The 22,599-nt window shown below is 48.7% G+C and overlaps 1 protein-coding gene across 1 annotated transcript in view; it reads left to right on the forward strand.

Moving 5' to 3' along the window:
- Nucleotides 1-8,110: 8,110 nt before the first annotated feature.
- The window catches only part of ADA2 (adenosine deaminase 2), a 21,212-nt gene continuing 6,723 nt past the window's right edge, over nucleotides 8,111-22,599 (forward strand). The window contains exons 1-3 of the mRNA XM_010176262.1: nucleotides 8,111-8,430; nucleotides 12,084-12,309; nucleotides 20,744-20,954. Coding sequence (XP_010174564.1) covers nucleotides 8,118-8,430; nucleotides 12,084-12,309; nucleotides 20,744-20,954 — 750 coding nt within the window. The 5' untranslated portion in view covers nucleotides 8,111-8,117. The remainder of the gene's footprint in view (nucleotides 8,431-12,083; nucleotides 12,310-20,743; nucleotides 20,955-22,599) is intronic.

Here is a 22,599-nt window from a genome sequence, read left to right on the forward strand (position 1 = left end):
GGTCACACTGTTCCTGACACAGACCAGGATGTTCACAAGAGCAGGGCTTGTATCTCCAGGAGTCCAACATGGGCACTCACCCTCTAACAAGCAGAGCCAGCAGTGCTCGTTGGCAGCAGCCTGCACACACACCAGACAGCCGCTGAGCTGAGCTTGCAGATAAATAAATCAAACTGCATCGTTTCCTTCAAAATCTGCCCCATGGGTTGTTCCCCGCTGCTGTCACCCCGCAGCAGAAGGCTCGGAAAAGGAAGGACAAAACAAAGCAAGCCGCTGTGTATTAGCACCCTGTTGCTTTGGGAGCACAGAGCAAGCTGCCAAGGGCTCCCAGGGTGGGAGCTGAGAGCCCTGGGTGTTTGTAAAAGAGGCTCAGCACCATCCAGGGCAGGTCCCAAGCTGTCTCTGAGGATTCTGTGCAAAGGTTTCTAGAGAATATTAGCAGAGTCTTGAGTTTATTGTTTATATTCTTCCCCTCACCTACCTACTAGGGGCAAAAATGAGAGCAAACTAGACAACCAAAGAGCCTGGGTCAGCACGAGCACCTGATTCACTCTCCCTAGGGATTGACTTTAGGGAGCGAAGCAGCCCAGTGCCACTGTGGGAAATGTTTTCTTGCTTTTTGCATTAGTCACATCAGGTTTCCTACCCACCCTGGGGTGTCTGTCCATCACCAGTCTGTGGTGGCCCCCATGGATCAGCACAGTTTTGAGGGGGTTGGCCCTAGGATAACAAGCAGGGCAAAATTCCTGTTCCTAAAAGCTATATTCCACCTAAACATCCCCCTCACTCCCTGACTCCTGCTTGACTCACCTGGCTTCCCCAACCAGAACCTAAAGCAAACCACATATCTGATATCTGCCTAGACTCCTAATCCCCCCACCTCTGCCCCAGGAGTCCAGCATGCCTTGATACAGAAGATCTGAGTTCATCCCTGGTCACTCTGCAGCTGTGGGCATCCTCATGACCGTTGCCAGGACACTCTGTGTCTCTACAGCATTAACCATCTCCTCCTCTCACTGGCTCTCTATTTCCCTGCATCTACATCACCCAGGTTGCTCCACCACCACGTAGACTTCAGGCCTGAGCAGTAAGAAGTACGAGGCCCTGCACAGCACTATTGTTTCTCTCTCTCTCTCACCCTGGGCTCTCATAGAAGTCCTACCAGGAGACACATACACTACACTGCGTCCCAAAGCTATGGCTCTGTCTTATGCTCCAGAAATGCTTTGGGAGAGAGGATAGCAAAGGCTGAGGAGCACACTAGGAGCTACACCCAACCTTCAGCTGCTCTGAAGTCCACCCCCTGTACACGGTTTCTTTTCCTCCTGTGCGTAAGGTGAGCAAGTCAGCATTCAGAACAGGTTTATACTACAAAATTAAAGGCAGTGAGGAGCATTCGAGTGAAAACCCGACTGCTCTCCCCAAAAGTGTCTGTCTTGTAGCCAAGCTTCATCCTGCCTAGGCAAACCTCCAAACTTTATTAAAGCCTTGAGATGTCAAAACAAGGCTTCTGCCTCCTTCCCTTTACAGGTGCCTCCAGATACCACCGTCACGGCAAATGCAGCCGCTGGCCTCAAGCCAGTCAGAGCTAACAGCAAAACATCCTTCCCCCCAAAGCATTACCCAGCTGCTTAGGCAGGGTTGTGCCTAATCTGTGGGGATTTATATTGCTATCAACTCTAGCAGCACCTAAGCAACAGAGCTTAAATCAAGGTGAAGGGTGTTCATCACAACAAGAGTCAACTGCGAAGGGTACACACTCGACAGCAGAGCCCAGTCACTTGGGATCATTACAGAAAAAGCTCTGGGGCATTTCTGGCATGCCTAGACTTGTTTGTCCTGTTCTTCAGAGGCATTTTAGCCCAGCCCATAACACTTTGCCTCTTGTCCCCTGGCACCTCCCAACCCTGTCCTGCAGGTATCCATAGGTGCAATCTTACCTTGGCCTAAATGGCTGCATGGCCCTGGGAGTTGCTCTTTCATTAAAGCAGACCCTCGTCACCACAGCAAACAGAGAAGTCCTCAATGCACTCATCCCAACCTGGGTGACAGGAAAGGCATGAAGAACAGAGCAAGTGTCACTTTTGCAAGTTCTTCAGCAACAAGCTGCAATATAATCACCATCCTCAAAAAATGAGGCACAGACAGAGCCTGAAAGGACACAGCTTGTAGGGTCTTCAGGCCAAACAACCCATGTCTTTTGGTAATCATGGGACCACTTCTCAGTCCACCCTGGGAACATATGGCTTAAGCCCACCTTCTTTCAATCACTGGTGAGCAAGTCTTGGCTCTTGAACTTCACTATCAACTCTGTGTGAATAATACACTGTATGATGGCAACTCCCTGCAAGGAGGGTGGAGAGACATTAGGATGGGTCTGTTCAACCAAGGAACAAGTGACAGAACAAGAGGAAATGGCCAGGGCAATTGAGATGGGATGTGAGGAAGAATTTCTTTGCTGCAAGGGTTCTGAGGCATTGGAAGGGCTTCCCCAGGGCAGTGGTGGAGTCCCCATCCCTGGAGGGATTTCAGAGTGGTGTAGACACAGTGCTGAGGGACATGGGTTAGTCGGGGACTTGTCACTGTTGGGTTCATGGTTGGACTCCATGATCTTAAAGGTCTTTTCCAATTGAGACAATTCTCTGATTCTGTGAATAGCCCAAAGCACTTCATCTCAGTTGCTGGTCAGGGAAATTCATTACTATTATTTTTTGGGAGCCAGGCAATGATTACAAATCAATAACTCCACTCCCAGAGTGATTCATCATTAACCTGTGCGTTTAGCTATTTCCTTGGCTCTCTCCATTCCCAGCTCCAGTTCTTGTAGCATCTCACGTGCCTTATTCATTTTAAATCATCAGATAGCCATGGATGCAGCTGAGGAAGAGCAGAAAGACAGATGGACCGAGGCATGGCCAGGCAGTAAAAGGGAGGGAGGCTTTCTGAACAGGGATGGAACACCTTGAGGGTGAGCAGAGCTTGGCTTTAGGCTGGGGAGCAATGCTACCAGCATGTCCCACAGCAGACCAGCATCCTCTCTGCTGCAGGGTCCCCACTGACCTCCTTGCTCGTCTGGGAAATGGCCCATATTTTTGCCTGGCTGGGCACAAAGTGGGGGGAGAATAGAAAAAAGACAAATACCAACCTGTGCCCAGCCAGACCAAAGCAGAGGTCTGCTAAAGCACACCAGTGGGGAGGTTTTAAAAATCCCAAACATCCTGGGCCAGTCTATCCTTAATAATAATAATAATTTATAGCACTGAGCACTGTTAGAGGTTCTAAGCATGTCGCAGGCATTAAACAGAAGCTGGGACTGCTTTGGAGCAGGGACTGGCACTGTGGTCCCTCCCAGACCTGGTAGAGAGATGGGGGTTCAAGGAGCAGGCTTTCTACAGCCTGCCCTCATTCACTGATGTGTCTGCTCATGTACTTCCAGCCCCTTGTCCCACCCCAGTTTTCCTCTCAAAACTAGAGTATGTCCCTTACACAGACTTGCTTTAGAGCCGCAGTCACTGAGCCGCTGGCCCAGGGACCGTGGCTCTTTCACCAGCAGATACAGTAAATAATCCCCACAGTCACACAGGGTGTGGAATTGGTCCCGTTTCACAAATGAGGCAGCTGGCACAGAAAGGATAGCTAACTGAGACAGCTGGGAAATGCATTTCCCACCTCTCCAACCTTCTCTTTCTGGCTTTTCCAGAGCATGGCTTAGACTTCAGCATGTTCAGAGAGGCAGCTAGGAAGTTAAAATACACCCCAACCCTCTGTACTATCAGAAAGGCTCCTTGGTTTGGATTTGGCTTACACAAAATAGGTTGCCATTGCAGGATGCAGGAAACACAGCCAGGTCTGCACCATCCCTAGGTCCATCCTCTGCTGTGTTTGTCATCACTGGAACTTTTGCTGTCATCTACACGCAGGGCAGGGCTTTAATTTGGGGCTGGGATCCATAGCAGCACACAGCAAGCTGATCCTCCATGCAGAGGGTGAGGCAGAAAGATGGACTTCTGCAAAGCACCGTGTGATACACCCAGCTGAAAGATGAAGTGAAAAAAGCACATCTGCAAGCCTGACACGCTGCTGCCTCTGTGCTCCTTCCTCCTTCTTGCACCTCGCTGCTGAGGGTTGTGTCCTTTGCTCCACTGCTGCTGTGCAAAGGACTGAATGGTGAGAGCAGACACCCAGCTGTGGCAGCAGCAGGGAGGATGTGAGAGGGAGAGGTGAGGAAATGTGCTGGAGGAGATGGTAGCCGTTGCCTCCAAGAAGCTCAGAAGGTTAGAAGAAAAAAAAAACAACAAACAAACCAAAACCAAACCTAGTTCACATGCAGAACTGAAACAAGGGCAACTCACCAAGAGCACCAAGTGGTGAACACCAGCTATTTAAAGCTTCTTAGGCATCTGCTGTGCAGCTGGGCATAAAGAAAGGGTGTGCCTGCACCTTGCAGAGACATAGCCATGATAGCTTTGAAACTGGGCTTTGGAACACTGCTAGGTACAGCTGCAGCAGCCAAGAGGTCAGCATGGGCCAGAAATCACCCAAGAAACCAAGGAATAGCTGGAGCCTTTGAGGAGGGAGTAGGCATGACCAGCGCCCCTGTCAGCCCCAGCTAAACAGCAAGTGGGACTGGAGCCAGGGAGTTTAAGATAATTTCAGGAGCCAGTCAAGACTGGACAGGAACTGCAATTGCAGTCTTGTAGACAGATACACAGAGCTATTACACAACCTCCAGCCAGGCTACCCACTTCTCAGCAAGAATTTAAACTAGCCAAGAGATGCGCCGGCATGGAAATGACCCCTATAACATTCCTTGTTGGTCCTTTATACAGTGCAAGTCTTCCTATACTATGCCTTGGTTCCCAGGGAGGTCTGAAGCCAGAGCTGTGAATGCCTGCAGGCACTAGAGGAACCCAAATTATCCCACCAATGTGGCTTCTGGCTGGTGGCAACCATACCCTGGCTTGGGTAGTCCTATTCTCCCTCCTTCCATCCTCCACATCCAGATGGATCCTGCCTAAAAGCAGCTGCAGTCTTATTTCACCAGTGCTGGCCCCCGGTGATTTTTGTTTTCAGAGCATAAGCTGCACTTTTAATAGAGAACAAAGCATCTCAAACACCTTATTCCCTAGCACAACCCTTGCAACATCTGTACAGCACTCTCCTGGCAATGGCTATCATTGTTTATGTGGAAAAGTCCCATTAAAGGAGTATTTTAGCACTGGACTTTGGTTTTGTTTTTCAAACTCGATTTGACAGGATGAACCAGCACTGCAAATCTCTGAGGCCCTCTGGCAGGCATTTCCAAAACCCCTGCCTGGCTCTGAGCTGCTATTTGAGGTCCTTTGCAGAACATTTTAACTCCTCTTGACCCTCCTCCCTGGAAACCTGTCTCTAATACCCGATTACTCACCACAGAGATGGTTTTCTAACTGCCTAGCCCGAATTTGGTTTTATGGTCCTAATGCTGGGCTTTACTACTCCAAGATAATTAGAGCAATTCCCTTCCATTGCTCATATTGTTCCCTTGAAGGTATTTGTAGGCAGAATGCTTGTCCCTGCTTAACCATCTCTTTTCCACTCCACACGCTTCCCTCTGCGCTCCCTCCTCATACCTCCAATCCTTGGGTTGCTTTCATCAACTAACAGTTGCTGCAGAGCATAGTTGGGTCATCTTTCCACTCCTCTGATCATCTTGAGACTCAAGAAAAACCCCTGTCCTGTTGGGGAGTGAGCAAGGGGCTGCAGCCACTTTCCAGACACGCTGGGGCATGGACAGCTTGGGGAACCTGGGATGATCTCTGCGAGGATGCTGGGACTGATCTTGGTGACAGCAAAGAGTAAAGGGACCACAAGAGGAGGGAAAGCTGGTGGGTGTCCAGCTGGGATATTCAGGGGGTGGCCTGTCCACTCCACTTTCAATCTGTTGCAGTGGTGCCAGCTACTGAAATTTATTATATTATGGAGCAGATTCTATTTTTTCTGCCTTGAAAGTGGTCTTTGTGACTGCTGTGAGTTGTCTTCAATAGCTCTTGGCTTAGGAGAGCTCTCTGTTTTTATTAAAAAAAATTAAAATTGTTAAAATTTTGATTAAATTAAAGCAAATGGACTTTGTTCTCCACTGGAAGCTGTTTATGTAACAGCTGTTTTAAATTACTTTAAAACTCAGTCCATTCAACTGTGCAAAATAAAACTGAAATTACAATATTTCTTGTGATTTTTTAATTTTTTTTTATTTTTTTTAAATCAGACTATACCCATCTCCACCTAATTTACTCCCCAGGAACAAATTTATCCCTGTCTGCCCAATGCAGCTGGGTTAGATTGAAGACATCTGCCTGGTTCACACAGCTGGCAAGGTCTGGGCAAAAGAATTTAAAACAACTTTTACAAATCACTCTTCTCTCAGATAAAAAAAAAACAAAAACAACTTGTTGGTAAGTAGAGTTTGCAGTGTTGTTGGCATTAAAGGCACGGGGTTCTACCTCAGATTAGATACCCACGCTCACGTGTATTCCTGGGACAGCCTGAGCTGGGCTGAAGTTTCCCTGTACCAACAACTTCTGCCTGGACACTTCTTCCAGGATATTTAAAAGCTGCAGATTTGTACCAGGGGTACAAACCCCTGAGCACCTCACAGGCAGGCAATGATGGGTTAAAGAGTCCATCTCTATTCTGTGTGAGAGCTGGCAGGCTTCCCATAGGTGACCCCACTGCTTTGTGTCCCCCCCCTCCAGTTCCCAGCCCAGCTCCTTTCAGCCGCCTGTCCCTGTCCCGCTTTCTCATAACCTCCCCTGCCTCCTCCTCCTCTTTATATATTCATGAAGCAATAGGGACGGGGATAAATAAAAGCTGAGCAAGCCAGAGCGACAGCACAGGAAGAGGAACTGTCTGCGCCAGCGGGTTCCTCGCTCTGCACCGCCGGGACGGATCCTGCCTCTTTATCTTTGCTGGGACAGCGCCAGCTTGCAAGAGAGATAATTGTTCCCCGCTCTCTCGGCAGCAGCTGGATGAGCTCTGGATGCAAGGAGGAGGAAAGTGAACAGTAAGTGAGTCGGTCTCACCAGGGATAAGAAAGTGCCTTCTAGGAAGTTTCTTTCACTATGTTCAGAGCCAGGCCTGGCATGGGGCTATTCTACCCACACCCCCAATCTGTTCCCAGCAGATTGCTCCCCCAGTACATCTTCATCTCCTGGGACCCACTGATGGTGCAGAGGCTTGAGGGGCTGGAGGCACCATGGGTAGAGGAGAGGCTGGAAGCACAAAACATATACATAAGCAGGGACTGACTATGTAATTCCCAGGGGACCATTTTAAAATGTTGAGCTTTTCTCCAGCCTGCTTTGGTCTGGAGGGATTGGTGTGGAAGGTCACTAAAGCCCAGAGTTGAAGGATTATATTGCAGCTGTGCTTTTTTGGGGAAGGGCAGAGTTCTCCAAGTTCACATGTGCCGGTCTCCCCTGATCTCTTACTACTCCCATGGTCTCCCTTCCATCCTCTTTCTTCTGGGATTGCAAGGAAGGAGCATGCTTCTAGCACTGCAGGGGAAGGCAGGGGTTTTCTGCCCATAAATTAACCCCTCTGATACCTGGAATGTACCATATGGGTGTAACAAGGTCTTGACTGGAGGGGATCAGAGTCTGATCTCAAGCAAAAAAACCAGAAGCACCTTAAGTGCTCTGGCTCCCTGCTTGCTCCCCTCCCTGGGACACAGGCAGCAAGGCCAGCACCATGTCACCAGCACCCCTTATTCTGAGGGAGCTCCATCCCAGCTTGCAAGCCTGAGTCCTGACCTCACCACTCCCCTATTCCAGGGTGAGACCTTTGCTAGATTGAAGGTGTGTGTGATGTGCTGCCAGCCTGATCTGGGCAACAATATCTCCTCTCCACCCTGCCCATTGTCTTGCTGTGTGCAGACAGCATCATGGGGAGCACATGAATGCACAGTCCTAAAGACAGGGGACACGGGTACCAGACACTCCTCCAGTACTGAACATCCAATTAACCCCTTCTGCAGGATGGGCCAGCAGTTTAACATCCCAATGGGTCATGATTAGATGTCACCTGACCTATGCCAGTGCTCCAGTGTTCTTTTATTCCCTCTCAGGTGCAGTGCTAAGATGAAGCCTTCATCTGGGCAAGGCATGAGGCTGGCATACCTTCTCCTGAATTTGGCTTCCCTCTGCCTTCCCACTCCACTCTGGAAGGACCGAGACTCCCTAATGCAAGAGGAGAAAGCCCATCAGACAGGTGGCAATTTGGTACTGAGCAGACAGGAACAGCAGCTCAGTATAAAGCTCGTAAACCTCAAGAAGAAGGAGGTTGCAACAGCCATGACTACAGGACAGTTTCCTCCAAGCATGCACTTCTTTCGGGCAAAAGGCCTCATTGATCAGAGCACCGTGTTCAGCATCTTAAAGCGTATGCCCAAAGGTAGGCTTGGCCTGAGATCTTAGTCATCCTCTTCTCACCTCCTGCTTTTTATGCCAGAGCTGGGACAAAGCACGAGGAGATGGGGCAGACCTTTGGTTGCAGGCAACCCTATGAAAGCTGTAAATGATGCTCGCTGGCTTCCAGGAAGAACCCTGCCTCTGAGCCTGGGGATGGGGCAGGGGGAGAGAGGAAGAGGGGGCTGGACTGGATGAATACACATTTCCAGCAATTGTAACATTTGCTATAACTTACAAAATGGATCCTTCAGCCTTTCAAGTGTGGCAGAAGGGCAGGGGAAGCAAAAACAACAGGACATCACAGACACTCATATTTGTTCAGCATGTTCCAGCCAGGGCCTCTCCTTTTCCCCCCCCACACATACCACAGACATGCTACCAACCTTACCTTAGCCCACTTCTTTGCTAGAAGTGCTGTATCCCTCAATAAATTTTTGGGCAAATGGAAGCAGAAAACATGTGCACAAGGGGAATCATTTCAAAATGTTGAGCTTTTCTTCAGCCTGCTTTGGTCTGGAGGGATTGGTGTATTGGGTCACTAAAACTTGGCGTTGAAGGATTATATTGCAGGAACTCTACTGGAAAGTCTAAGGGCATTAGAGGAGGAAGGTGCTACCTCCAACACCACAAGGTTTTTTTACTTGTTGAATGGAAGACCTGCAGGACATGATCTAGAAACTATTGTTTCACCCCACTTAGTCTTCCTTAATCAGGTCCTGTTCTGGGCACCTATAGATCTCTGCTTACAAGGGCAGGCATTTCTCCTCTTGTCTTCAATTTAGAGATGTCATTTCTCCCCTGCTGTTCAGCAAGCCATGTGCTAACAGCCTGCCATGCCCTATACCAAAAGAGGCTTCCACACTCTGCAGCACACACATTGTTTTTGAAGGCATTTGGAACATTCTAGGTTAGGTAATGGCATGAGATTGTTTGATCCCTTCACCACATCGCCCTGTGCATCCTCTGATGAGCAGCTGGGACACAGCAGTATTTGAAAGCTCAGTACTCTGGGTTGTGATGGAAAGGAGGAAAAGATATTTTTAGCCAAGTGTAAATCCAAGCCACCTAGGCTATGTAGCCTGGTGTCTCCATGTCCCTGAGCTGCTGACAGTTCATCAGAGAAGCAGGAGACCAAGATGATGACAGGAGGAAGGCCTTGACTCCTAACTGACTGGCTTCTCCCTCTGCATGTCTGTTTCAGGAAGGAAACAGACATGAACAAGATGCCTTATTTAACTAAAAATACTAGACAGTCGCAGCAGACATTTGCCAATACCCCTTTGACTCTGAATATTATGTCCACCCTTCCAGGTGGTCCTTCTTCAGATGCAAAGTCCCATGGCCTTGCCCATGTGGCTGTCTGGAAACAGTTGGTGGTCTGCTTTGGAAGATTTGGCTGCAGCTTCTCCACAGAAGCATTTTTCACTTGCACAGCTGTGACATTGGCACATGGATAAGAGCCATCTTCCTCACTTCCCAGCTTCTCCCTCCCAGCCTCTGGTGTGGAACAAGGATCCCTGGCTTGTAACATCCTAATCTGTTACCATAAATAATTGGGAAATCAGAGTTGCCATTACCCTTTAATTGCTGAATTTCATAGCAAGGAATTTATAAGTACCCTCTCTCTTCAACGGGGTATCTTTGTGTCCTGGTTTTTGCTAGGGCAGTGACTAAGAAGAAAATTAACCCTTTCCTAGCTACCTTTGTTACCAAGGAGGAATCAAAACAAAAAAAACCCCAACTTTTCTGTCTAGGAGATGCTAAAATGGGTTCTCAGAATCTTTGCAAGAGCTTTTAGGGCCAAGATCACATCCTTGTAACTGCTTGAATAGGACTTTTAGTCTTAGAGGCCTCAGTCTTGATCAGAGGCCCTGGGGAAATACTGTTGTTTCAAGCACCACTGTAATTTCTATGGCTGCTCACGTAGGACAGAGGGTGGCATTGCCAGCGAGAGGAGGGTCAGATGTAGACAGCTGTGGCGTGCCCATCCTGTCACATTCACTCTGGTGAAAGTAGTAACCAGAGTTGCTCAGCATCTTAAGAGTCAGACCCTCTGTAGTGAGAACCTATAGACATTATAGTCTGTATCAGCTCTGAAGAGAAGGACTTGGGAGTGGTGGTGAATGAGAAGCTCAACATGAGGCGGCAACGTGCGCTGGCAGCACAGAGGCCAATAACCGTGTCCTGGGCTGCACCCAGAGCAGCGTGGGCAGCAGGTGGAGGGAGGGGATTCTGCCCCTCTGCTCCGCTCTTGTAAGGCCCCACCTGGAGTACTGCGTCCAGTTCTGGAGCCCCCATCACAAGAGAGACCTGGAGCAGCTAGAACAAGTCCAGAGAAGGGCCACCAGGATGATGCGAGGGCTGGAGCAGCTCTGCTGTGAGGACAGGCTGAGAGAGTTGGGGCTGTTCAGCCTGGAGAAGAGAAGGCTCCGGGGAGATCTTATAGCGGCCTCCCAGTACCTGAAGGGGCTACAAGAAAGCTGGGGAGGGACTTTTCATAAGGGCAATTAATGACAAAGCCAGGCTGGATGAGGCTCTGAGCAACCTGGTCTAGTGGAAGGTGTCCCTGCTGATGGCAGGGGGGTTGGAACTGGATGAGCTTTAAGGTCCCTTCCAACCCAAACCATTCCATGATTAGGTTACTCCCCTAGAGATTATAGTCTTGCAGTTTTGTCTAATGTCACCTGCATGCCAGTCTTTTGTGTTGTTCCTCCTCCTCATGTTCTCCCTTTACCCCTAAGGGCATCAAAGCTCTTTTGACTATGACTAGGTTAATAAAATACTTATCTGTAAGACTTTAGTTCTCACAGAATCTTCCCTTAACAAAAGTGAAGTTTAGTTCCAGTGCCAATAACATAAGAAGTCTCTGCAAAAGGAGATATTTTAGCAAAATGAAAGGATGGGCTGAGGAAGAGGAGCATGCAGAGGATGCTTCCTATGCCAGGAAGATTGACATTTGCCAACATACTGCACAAAAGCAGAGCATCCCCAAGGCCCTTCGTGCTGGCCAGCAACAGATATAGCACATGAGTGAGCATGCTTTTGATAAGGGATAGAAGTAGATGGTCCTTCTGCATCCAAGTGCAATTCCCCAGCACGTCGTGGTCTGGGATTTTGGTGTACAGCAGAGTTTCAAAGAGATGAAAGATGAGACACAGACGAGATGCAAAAATTGAGGCTGGGACTCAAACAGCTTAGACACAGAAGCTTGCTTCAGGTCTGCCAGTCAGCCAGCATGCCTTGTAAACTGCTGCCTACTGTGCGAGTTCCTCTTTAAATCAGTGGGGCCTGAGCCAGCTCACAGCAAAGTCTGTCTGAAAGACCTTTAATAACTCGGAGCATTTTCCATCCCAGTGGAGAAGCAGAGCTCCCTATTGATTTCCCCCCCTCCCTCTGCTCCCAGGGAGCTGTCACGCTCTGCCTGCCCTGTGTTTGATGTGGAGGGGGCCACATCCCCCAGCATGGGGGAGGCAGAGCAGCAGCTCCATCTCTCTGCTGGAAGAGGTCACTCACAGCCATCTCGAAGCATTTCCAGATGCCCCTGGATGGGCAAACTCAAACTATTATTCCATAAAAACTCTGTTCCTTCTTTTTCAGCTGCCTTGCCTCATTAGGATATATGTTTCCTCCCACCAGGTGCTGTTTTACACCTGCATGACTATGCCATCCTGAGCGTAGACTGGCTGGTGTACAATGCCACCTACCTCCCCGACTGCTACGTCTGTTTCACCCACACGGGTACCGTACGGTTTCGCTTTTCCAAGCCTCACCCTCCTCACCCAGTGCCAGCCCAGTGCTCCCAGTGGGTTTTACTGGAGACTTACCGGAAACAGCTGCGTAATGTGACAGAGTTCGATAGCAGGTGAGTGAAGAGGAGTTACAAGCCTGCTGGTACTTCATGGTAGTGTTGTGTAGACAGCAGCCTTCCAATACCTGAAGGGCCTACAAGAAAGCTGGGGAAGGACTTTTCATAAGGGCAGTTAATGACAGAACAAGGGGAAATGGGTTTAAGCTGAAAGAGGGGAGGTTTAGATTAGATATTAGGAAGAAGCTCTTCACTGTGAGGGTGGTCAGACACTGGAACAGGTTGGCCAGAGAAGCTGTGGCTGCTCCTCCCTGGAAGTGTTGAAGGCCAGGTTGGATGGGGCTTTGAGCAACCTGGTCTAGTGGAAGGTGTCCCTGCTGCTGGTAGGGGGCTTGGAACTGGATGATCTTTAAGGTCCCTTCCAACTCAAACCATTCTATGATTCTGGTCCAACTTTCCCATTTGCTTGCTGCTCTGGAAGTGAGGAACTCTGTTTAGGGCTGCATATTTAGAAGAAGCAAATAGCAACATCAGACTGGAAGGTTGCAGCAGTAAGTACACTACAGTTGGAGACCATCAAAACTGAAGTTTTCTGTGCACCCTCACTCTGGTCCTTTGCACAGACATGTTGAAGACAGTGGTTTAAGCAGATTTATGTGACATGCCCCCATCTCTCCTCAGAACCCAGGCTGCATGTGCTCCCAGCATGGGACAGGGCTGCATGGGGAAAGACTTTGCCTCATCCATTGAGGTACCCAGGGAGAGGATGAGGAAGTCAGGGAGCTGAGGAACAGACTCTCCTCAACAGCAGAGGAGTCATTGGTAAAGTCATCATCTTGATTCAGAACAAGAAGTTGGGCAAACTACTTATGTTAGTTACTGCACTGGCAAAAAACCCAAAGCAACCCAAAGGAAAACCCAAGCCAGCTTCCCTCTCCAAACACCATCTTTGTTTTCTGAGGGCTCTCTCTGAAACCCCACTAGTAGCCACCACCCTGAAGCATTGGGGCACTCATTCCCAACAGGACCCTCAAGAACTTCAACTTGCTCTCCTACCCTCAGACAAGGGGTTAGGTCCCAGCATGGGGACTGGCCATGATAATGAACCCTACACACAGGTCCCCTGTCTGGTAGCACTCCCTCCTCAACACCTTCCTGCTAACAAAGCTTCTCCCCTTGCAGGCAAAGCCTCCTTTAGCTGTCCAGGAGCTCACACCTCAGGTAGCTCCCCAAGGCACCACTCACCCTCAAGCAGGAGCTCCCTTCCCTCCAGGCAGCTCCTACCTTGACTGCTGGCAGCCTTTTATCAGATCAGGTGTTAGTTGGCTGCTCAGCAGCCACCTACCATTTAATCACTTACAGGTGGGTGGGAACAGCCCAGCTGCTCCTCCAGCCGGTGGTGGCAGGAAGAGGGAACCCTGTCTCCACACCCTGGAGGCCATTGATCCACAGACAAAGCCCTGCCAAAAAAGCCAGGAGGAAACATGTAGTTCTTGATGGGGTGTGGAGGACTGGAGAGAGCACGCTAAATAATGCATGAAGTCAGACACTGAGTGATGAGGACAAAGGGAAATATGAAGTAGGGATCCATTCAGAGGTCACTGCCATCTGCAGAGCTCCGGGGGGCTGGGGTCCCATGGAAAAATGGGAGCCCATGGAATGTCATGTAATCAAAGACAGTATTGCCATGCTGACACATGAGGAGAAGGCTGGATTAAGGTGATGCAGGTGACCCTCATTATGGCATTTCCAAAGTGAAACTTCATGGTTTTTACTGTAGTGTTCTTCAGTGAGGTGTGTGCTCTATAATCATGGAATCCCAGACTGGTTTGGGTTGGAAGGGACCTTAAAGATCATCCAGTTCCAACCCCCCTGCCTGTAATAAGAGACTGTAATAATAGAGACCTATTAACACATAGGGAGCTCGGATCCCCTCCACATGGAAACTGTCTGGGCTCTGTGCCCTACAGATCTGGGAAGGAGGTCAGGTTGGGAAGCTGAGGAGCTGCCAGACCTTTGGCATGATATTGTCTTCCCTCCCCCAGAACAGCAAGTGGCTGGGCAGAGGGAGCTGACTCTCTGGGGCACCCACCACCCCTCTCCCACAGAGGTGTTAGCACTTCCAGCAGGGAAGGAGAAGGTAACGCCAACCCCAGGGCTCTTGACCTTTTATACCCTGAGGCTCAACTGCTCTGACATGTGATGGAAGAAATAAGATCCACTGAGAAGTCACTTATCTACATCTTCCAAAGAGGAAGCAGGTTCTCCATTACCTCCCTTCCATTTCTGCTGGGAGTGGTGATGAGGCAAAGACCATGGCACCAGCTCTCTTCAACCCCATCAGGAGACCCATAAATAATGTGCAAGAGATTGGATTTGGAAACAGTTTCACTTCCTTAAAGCCCAAGCAATTGCACTGGGTATTTCAGAGCTGTCTCAGGAGCAACCCTTTGTTGTAATTTGCTTTGGGTTGTATTTCTGTAGCGTGATGTCCCTTTCTGGCTGAGGATAGAGGCCACAGCATCCTCTACACCTAGGAGGGTGGAGCCGGGCATTGTTTAGCTCCCTATGGTTCTGTTTGGGAACATGACTTCTCTTCAGAGGCAGTGTTATCACATTCCTCTTCTTTTGTATTAGTTGTCCAACAACACCTAGTAGCCACAAGTCAGAGCAGGACTTCAGAGTGGGAGGCACTGCACAGGGACAGAAGACAGAATCCCAGAATTGCCTAGATCAGAAAAGACCTTTAAGATCATCAAGTCCAACCATGAACCCAACACTGACAAGTCCCCAACTAACCCATGTCCCTCAGCACTGTGTCTACACGACTCTTCAATCTCTCCAGGGATGGGGACTCCACCACTGCCCTGGGCAACCCCTTCCAATGCCTCAGAACCCTTGCAGCAAAGAAATTCTTCCTCACATCCCATCTCAACTGCCCTGGCCACAACTGGAGCCCATTTCCTCTTGTCCTGTCACTTGTCCCTTGGCTGAACAATTTTTGTTTGTTTTTAGTCAGACCCTGCTCCAAGGGTCTCCCCAAGGGAAGAGGGGAAACCGAGGCAGAGACCAATGAAGTGATTTTCCTCAGCAAATGCTTGCCAGAGCCAAGCACAAACTTGGATCTCTCGCATCCTGGGCACACAGATGTACTCACTGGAGTACGTTGTCCTTCATTTCTCGACCTTCTGTGCTCATCACCACAAAACCGCAGAGGAGTCATTGCACATGATGTGCAAACACATGAACAACAACAGCCACATTGAGGAGCTTCCCCTCCTATTTTCATCTAATCCCCGGGTACTAGTCTAGGGGTTAGGAATGTTTTTTGGCTGCCTGGAAATAGGTCTCTAGCCAGGAATAGGCCCCAATCTGTTCTGCTTCTCAGTTTCTGGAAACTCTCCCAGTCTCTTGAACATGTGCATCCCAGGCTACCTCTTTCCTACACTCCTCTTCGCCCTTGAGTACTGACAAGCTGAGAGAAAGCAGATGTCAGAGGAAGGAATGGATGGATAGTTGGGTGGTTTCAAAGAAGTATCAAGGGAATATGGCAGCAGGGAAGGGCTCTCATGCAAGACAAGGTGGATCAGCAAATGTGAAAGGAACAATGGAAACCTTTCCGAGAGGCTGCACCTCTTTCACCTTCCTGCATTCCTGAGCAGGAAGGGGTGAGGGAGAGAGGGATCTGTGTTACATTTGTGCTGGTTGCATTTTGAGGTACATATACATACATATACATACATATACATATGTGTGTGGCTGTTTTGGAAGGAAGTCTTTTTGTTTGTTTCCCTCAAAAGAAGGTTTAATCGTTCCCATTCAAAACACACATCTCATGGGCCAAGACCCTGCAGTATTCTATTACTGGGAAGCTTCCAAAAGGATGCTATTAGGAGAGTCAGGAGACCACGGGCCAGGAGACAGAGAAAGGAAGGGAATTTTGCTTTGAGATTTAAAAGAAGAAATGATCCTCACTTATTTACCTCGCAATCAATTACGCTATTGGAGAATGCCATTTTTTTCCCTCAAGATGCAACATAACGGCCACTGTCTCTAAAGCAAGAGCGTGGCCCTAGATATTTAAGGAAACAGAGTTGACATTCCAGATATTTGTAAAATACCACTGCAGCCCCCCCTGGCTGCTCAAAGCCTGAGGATTGAGCCCGTGCCGGGCAGCAGAGCTCTGGTGACCCAGTGGAGCTCTCCATCACTAGGATGAAGTCATCTGTGAGGGAGCTGACACCATGGCCAAGGCTGCGGGGACAACTCCCCTGGGCGCTAACGGCTGCCCGGACCTCCATCACCTTCCCCTCTGTGTCCTCTGACTGCCTCATCTCACAGAAAAATAGGGCAGTGTGTGCATTATGAGGGGAAAAAAAAAAAAAGGAAAGAATAAAAATCCAGTACAGAAACAAAGCACTCCACTCCCTCTCCAAGTCTCCCCTTGGGGAGAAGAAGAAGGGACGAGACAGAGAGAGAAAGCGAATGAACCACATGTGACAGATGTTAGTCACACTATTTAATGCACCACTGGAAGACATTCAGATACTACAGTCAGGAGAGGGGTATAATTACCCATCGAGAGCAGAAAAAGAAGAAGGAAAATGAATCCCTTTAAAAAAAAAACCAACAAGGCAACAAAATCATTTGCTTCCGCATTATATAGCACAAGAAAGCAAAACTGGGGGGGTGAGGGGGGGAAACAAAAACCAAAACAAAACAGGAAAAAGAGAAAGCAAAACCACAGCTGAAAATAATCCTTAGCTGGTGGTTTGAGCTGTGCCCCTTTGGGCATATGCATTGCAATAGCATTGTTCAGCACATATATGACATGACATGGAAGGCTGTTTGTAGTCTGCACCTGATCACTGGTGAGGATCCATCCCAGAAAAAAAAAAAGCCAAAAAAATATATATATTTATGAAGCTTTGCTTCATCTGCATGAGCAAAAGCTCCTGAACCCTTAGGAGATTATTCAGTTATCAAGGATGGATCATTATTAAGCAATAAATCTTCAACAGTTATAGGGATCAATAATCAGTCTCAAAGGGAAGGGGATTAGAGAAAAAAAAAAGAAAAGCAAGAAAAAAAAAAAGCACAATTTGATTTATGTGCTTTTAGGAGCAGGGCGGTGTGGGGATTTATTGCTGTTTCCAGCCCAAGAGCACAGGCTAAGTCAACAACCACAAGTTTGTCCAGCTAGGTTGGAAGGCAGGGAGGGGAGCCCCGTGCACAATCCTTGATGGAGGAGCCGAGTTCTCACAGGACGAGGGGAGAAAGCGGTGGGAGCTCGACTGTAACCACCCGGCCTTATGTGAAACGAAGCTGCACAGGGTGGCGAGAACGGGCTTGCACGGTCTTTTGATCCACAGGGAGGGTTTTCCCTCGATGCTTGCAGGGCTGGTGGGAACAGCCCCGCTTGGCTCTTGGCTTGGGGCAGGTGCTCTCCGCTGGCGTGCAGGGCTGGTGGGGAGCTGCCCTTCAGCCAAGAGGGGAGTGGAAAAGTCTCTTTTCCCCAGCTCTTCCCACTGGAAACCTCCTCTCCCCTCCCTTAGCACACCTTTTCCACCAGTGGCTGGTCTCCACCACAGTTCCAACAGCTGGATCAGTGCCTTCAAGATGCCCCTGGCTCCTGCATTCCTGGTTTCTGGGGTGATGTATGGTGGTGTCTCCTGCTGCTGCGTGCTCCCTGCCACCCAAAATGCCACCTGTCCATAGAATCATGGAATTGTTTGGGTTGGAAGGGACCTTAAAGATCATCCAGTTCCAACCTCCCTGCCAGCAGCAGGGACACCTTCCACTAGACCAGGTTGCTCAAAGCCTCATCCAACCTGGCCTTCAACACTTCCAGGGAGGAGCAGCCACAGCTTCTCTGGCCAACCTGTTCCAGTGTCTGACCACCCTCACAGTGGAGAACTTCTTCCTAATATCTAATCTAAACCTCCCCTCTTTCAGCTTAAACCCATTTCCCCTTGTTCTATCACTACGTGCCTTCACAAAAAGTCCCTCCCCAGGTTTCTTGTAGCCCCTTCAGGTACTGAGATGCCACTAGAAAGTCTCCCTGGAGCCTTCTCTTCTCCAGGCTGAACAGCCCCAACTCTCTCAGCCTGTCCTCACAGCAGAGCTGCTCCAGCCCTCGCATCATCCTGGTGGCCTCCTCTGGACTTGTTCTAGCTGCTCCAGGTCTCTCTTGTGATGGGGGCTCCAGAACTGGAAGCCATGCCACAGTCCAGCTTGGTCCCCTTTGGTTGCACCAGTTACTGAACAGTAGCTGGGGTTGCCCAGTGTCTAGTGATGATGGCACCAAAGCCCCTATTGTAACGTGCAGGAGGGCAGAGCAGAAGTTGCTGTGGAAACCTGAACTCTGAATTTTCCTGACTGTTGTGCATTTAAAACCTCATCCTTAACATGGTACAAGCATCTCTTTATGTACAGGTTTGCTTTTAAAATTGTTCCCATCAAAGAAATTAACAGAGTGAAGAAGAAAGGAGGCTGCAGCTGCTGGAAGAGGGTCCTTAGAGAATGAAACAGCAGGCAAATGCTGTGGGAACTGGCTCCATTTTATTGGCAGGATGGAGGGACTCAAAAGGGATGTCCCTGCCCAGGATGTCTTAGTTTGTGGGTATGGACCAGATCACATCTTACATCTGTAGGAGGGACGTTTTTAAGTCCATCCACAGAAACCTCCTGGAAGAAGATTAATGAAAGCACAAATCAAACCCACACCTCCCATACAAGAGAGCAGAGCACTGCACAAGGATGGAGGCCAAGACATCAAACAAGAAATATTATTAAAGATCACGAGCTGTTATTGAAAGGAAACAATATACTCAGACAAAAGATCAAGCATGGTTGAAGGTATTTCTATCTCAACCAGCTTAGCACCTGACACCTGGCCAGACTTGTAAGCCCATCTGCCTGCAAGCAACTGGCTCTGTAGCTTGCTGCGATGGCTTCAGTTTGTCCACCCAGGAATGAAGTGAATCACCCCTGTATTGCCATTTAGACTTTGCCCATCAGCCTGAGAAATATATTATGAACTCTTCTTCAGATGGCCACCAGCAGAGGGAGGAGAGCTGTTGCCAGAAGCAAAGCTTCAGGTGGGATGAAGGCTATCAGCTTGTTAGAGGACAGATGCTCACCCTGTCCTAAATGCAAGCTGTCACCCACAACTAGCTAATACTGCAATTACTGCCTCCCTTAAACCCTGCTTGATAAAACTACCCTCTCCCTCTCTGGATTTCTGAAAGAGGCTTATACACCAGCTGAGTCTATGGAAGAAATAAACACAATTCCATCCCACCAAGGAAAAGCCAGGACCTGCCATTCTTATCAGTTGTTTCCCAGCAGACAAATCTGAAGAATTCATCAGCGAGGCAGGCAGGGTATCATGTTTGTTCCACTGAAGGAGAAAAGGATTTCTGAGTCACAATCATTCCCCTCCTGCTTATGTTAGATGACATATTTTGACAATATGAAGGGACCAGGGCAAGTTCCAGGCTTAGTAAGCAGGCTGATGGTGGCACAGTAGGTAGCATCTCCTGGACACTCAGTCTGCCTTTAGGTGGTGAACAGAGGGTTGGGTGTCACGACTTTTTATGTGCATTAAAGATGTTTGGGAGAATATAGTGTCTGCAGGAGTAAAGCACTAGCCTATTTTTGGATTAAGGATACTCCTGGATAGCAGAGTGCAATTCTTATGATATAAAAATATCACACTTGCTTTTGTAACTCTATTAGTCCTCAAGATTTTGCCCTCAAAAAAGGAAGGGGCAGGTTTTGAACACCTAGTTGTACCCTGCTTGTAGTTCAACATGTAGCTTATGACTTTTTACCTGTCAGCTATTATCTGTACCAGCCATTAGAGGAGTGAAGAGAGGTGGCAGAAAAACGACCTGAATGCTTCCCAGTTGCACCAGTCGGTGTTACGCCTGTTGTATTGCGGTTCCAACAAGCTCTGAGTTAGATCTTGGGCCTCTATTGTGGCAGGAACGGCTTTGCACCTTTTCTTGGTCCTGCCCAAAGAACACGTGTCTCCTTCAGCACAGCCACTGCCCTGCTGCACCCCAGAGCATGTGGGTGGGAGAGGGTCACCTCCACAAAGCTTGGTCTCTGATGAAGAAACTGACAGAATCCCAGCATTGCCTCAACTGGAAGAGACCTCTAAGATCATCGAGTCCAACCATGAACCCACCACTGACAAGTCCCCGACTAACCCATGTCCCTCAGCACTATGTCCACACCACTCTGAAATCCCTCCAGGGATGGGGACTCCACCACTGCCCTGGGCAACCCCTTCCAATGCCTCAGAACCCTTTCAGCAAAGAAATTCTTCCTCACATCCAATTTAAACTCACACCTATCTTGGAGAAAACCTATTTCCCCCTGTACTGAACACCCAGCTGCCAGCCAGCAGCTTTTTGCATGCTGAAAGCCAGTTGTCTTGTTTATTCTTCTCATTCTTCCTCTTCACTTTATCCTTTTTCTACAGCTTGCTGAGAAACCTGACCCTGGTAACAGATGCCCCTGAGCTGGCCTACCCTTCTCAGACTTTCATTTGGAAAAGATTTGAAGAAGTCTTTCTCATTGCCTCTGGACTTATCTGCTATGCACCTGTGTTCAAGGCCTATTTCTACCAGGGGCTGCTGGAGCTCTATGAAGATAACGTGCAGTATGTTGAGATAAGAGCTATCCTGCCTCCGGTATGTATTTTTTGGCATCTCTAATATTCTTTTACATCCTTATTTCTCCATAATTTTTCTCAAGCCCTATCTTGAATTTCGGTTTTTTTTTTGGATGTTTGCATACCTGCCTTTCTAAGGACGCTGGAAAAACCTTGATCATATTCAAAGGTCTTTGTTGGAGATTTGCATAGGCAAGAGCTTAAAAGTGAGAGATGCTTTGTTCTTAACAGCTAAGGAAGATACCTACTGTGATTCATGATTGTACAGTCTGACTGGCAGATGTGTTGAAATCTTGGCTGGTTGGGAACATGTATCTCAGCTTTGCCTGCACCAGAATCACCTGTTCTGTGGCAGCTCTTCTGGAACAATTTCCTGTCTTCAATAGAGACCTATTCTGGAATAGTTACGTTATTTTAAATCCACAGCCTATTTCAGAATGATTTCTCTGAACAGGTTAGTAAACTGACTGGCAAAACTTCCACAGTTTGTAGACAACCTAAAATTTTGGCTATGTGTGTGAGGTATGAATTGCTCCTTTCATTGCCACTAACATGAAAATCTATTGGTAATAGTTTAAGCCTTTTTCTCCCTGCATGCCACTCAGAGCTGGGCAGTTTGTCCTACAATCCCATGCTGTTTTTATAATGATTCCCAACTTTCCCAGGGGCAATTTTGACACTGCAGGACACCTTTTCCATACAGTTCTCCAGACCAGCTCCAAGGGGGACAGCATGGGGTGAGAGGTCTGTCAGAGAAGCAAAAAAGAAACAAACCAGAGCTGCTGCTCCTCACTACACCACCTACCTCCATGTTCTTAGTCCACTGCAATGGGAATGAAGCTGCTGCCCAAGGTCCATCCAACAGCACCTGAAGGACCAGGTGGTGGTAGTGGTGGCTTGTGGGTGAGAATGCAGGTAGCAGCTTGTTGCTGGCACCACAGCATCAAGAGGATGGAGTAGCCACGCTGACATCCCACTGGTGGCCTGATTTCTGAAGGTGCCTGCCAGCAACTTCCTTAAATCATTGCCCTTGCATGTAATGGCTGGATGAGTGTCTGCACCCCAGCAACCACTGCTGCTCCTGGGCAGGCCTCTGCAGCCACCCTGTCAGCAGACAGGCAGGTGCTGGGACAAATCTGGAGGCTGATCTGGCTTTGTGTGGCTGGGGAGTGGGGCTGCTAACCCTGCACTGCTGCAGCTTGGGCTGGCCCCACAGCAAAACAGGGCTCAGTGTCAGGGTTGCAGGCTGCCACTCTATCATGCCTGAGATGAGAACAGTGTATGGAAAGAAGAGGGAAGAGGGAAGGAAAAGGAAAAGGAAAAGGAAAAGGAAAAGGAAAAGGAAAAGGAAAAGGAAAAGGAAAGAGGGAGAGGAGAGGAGAGGAGAGGAGAAAAGAAAACCACAAAGCTTATATGTATCTTACTTTGCTGGGGGTTGGTCATGAGCCAGTTGCTCTGAACTCAGTCACCATCTGTCTTTGGGGTACCTGGAAAAACAAAATAACAGCAATGTCAAAATTCCTGTGCTGTGAGACAGTGAGTAGCTGGCATCAGCCCAGGTCACACAGGTTTCCGGGCCAAGAGTATCTGTGATGATACGAGTGTGTGGGCCTGACTGGAAAATACCCTGCATTTACCGGCAGCCCTTAGACATGGTTGTAATG

This window comes from Antrostomus carolinensis, unplaced genomic scaffold (genome assembly GCF_000700745.2).
Source record: "Antrostomus carolinensis isolate BGI_N321 unplaced genomic scaffold, ASM70074v2 scaffold13969, whole genome shotgun sequence".
Classification (NCBI taxonomy): Eukaryota; Metazoa; Chordata; class Aves; order Caprimulgiformes; family Caprimulgidae; genus Antrostomus; species Antrostomus carolinensis.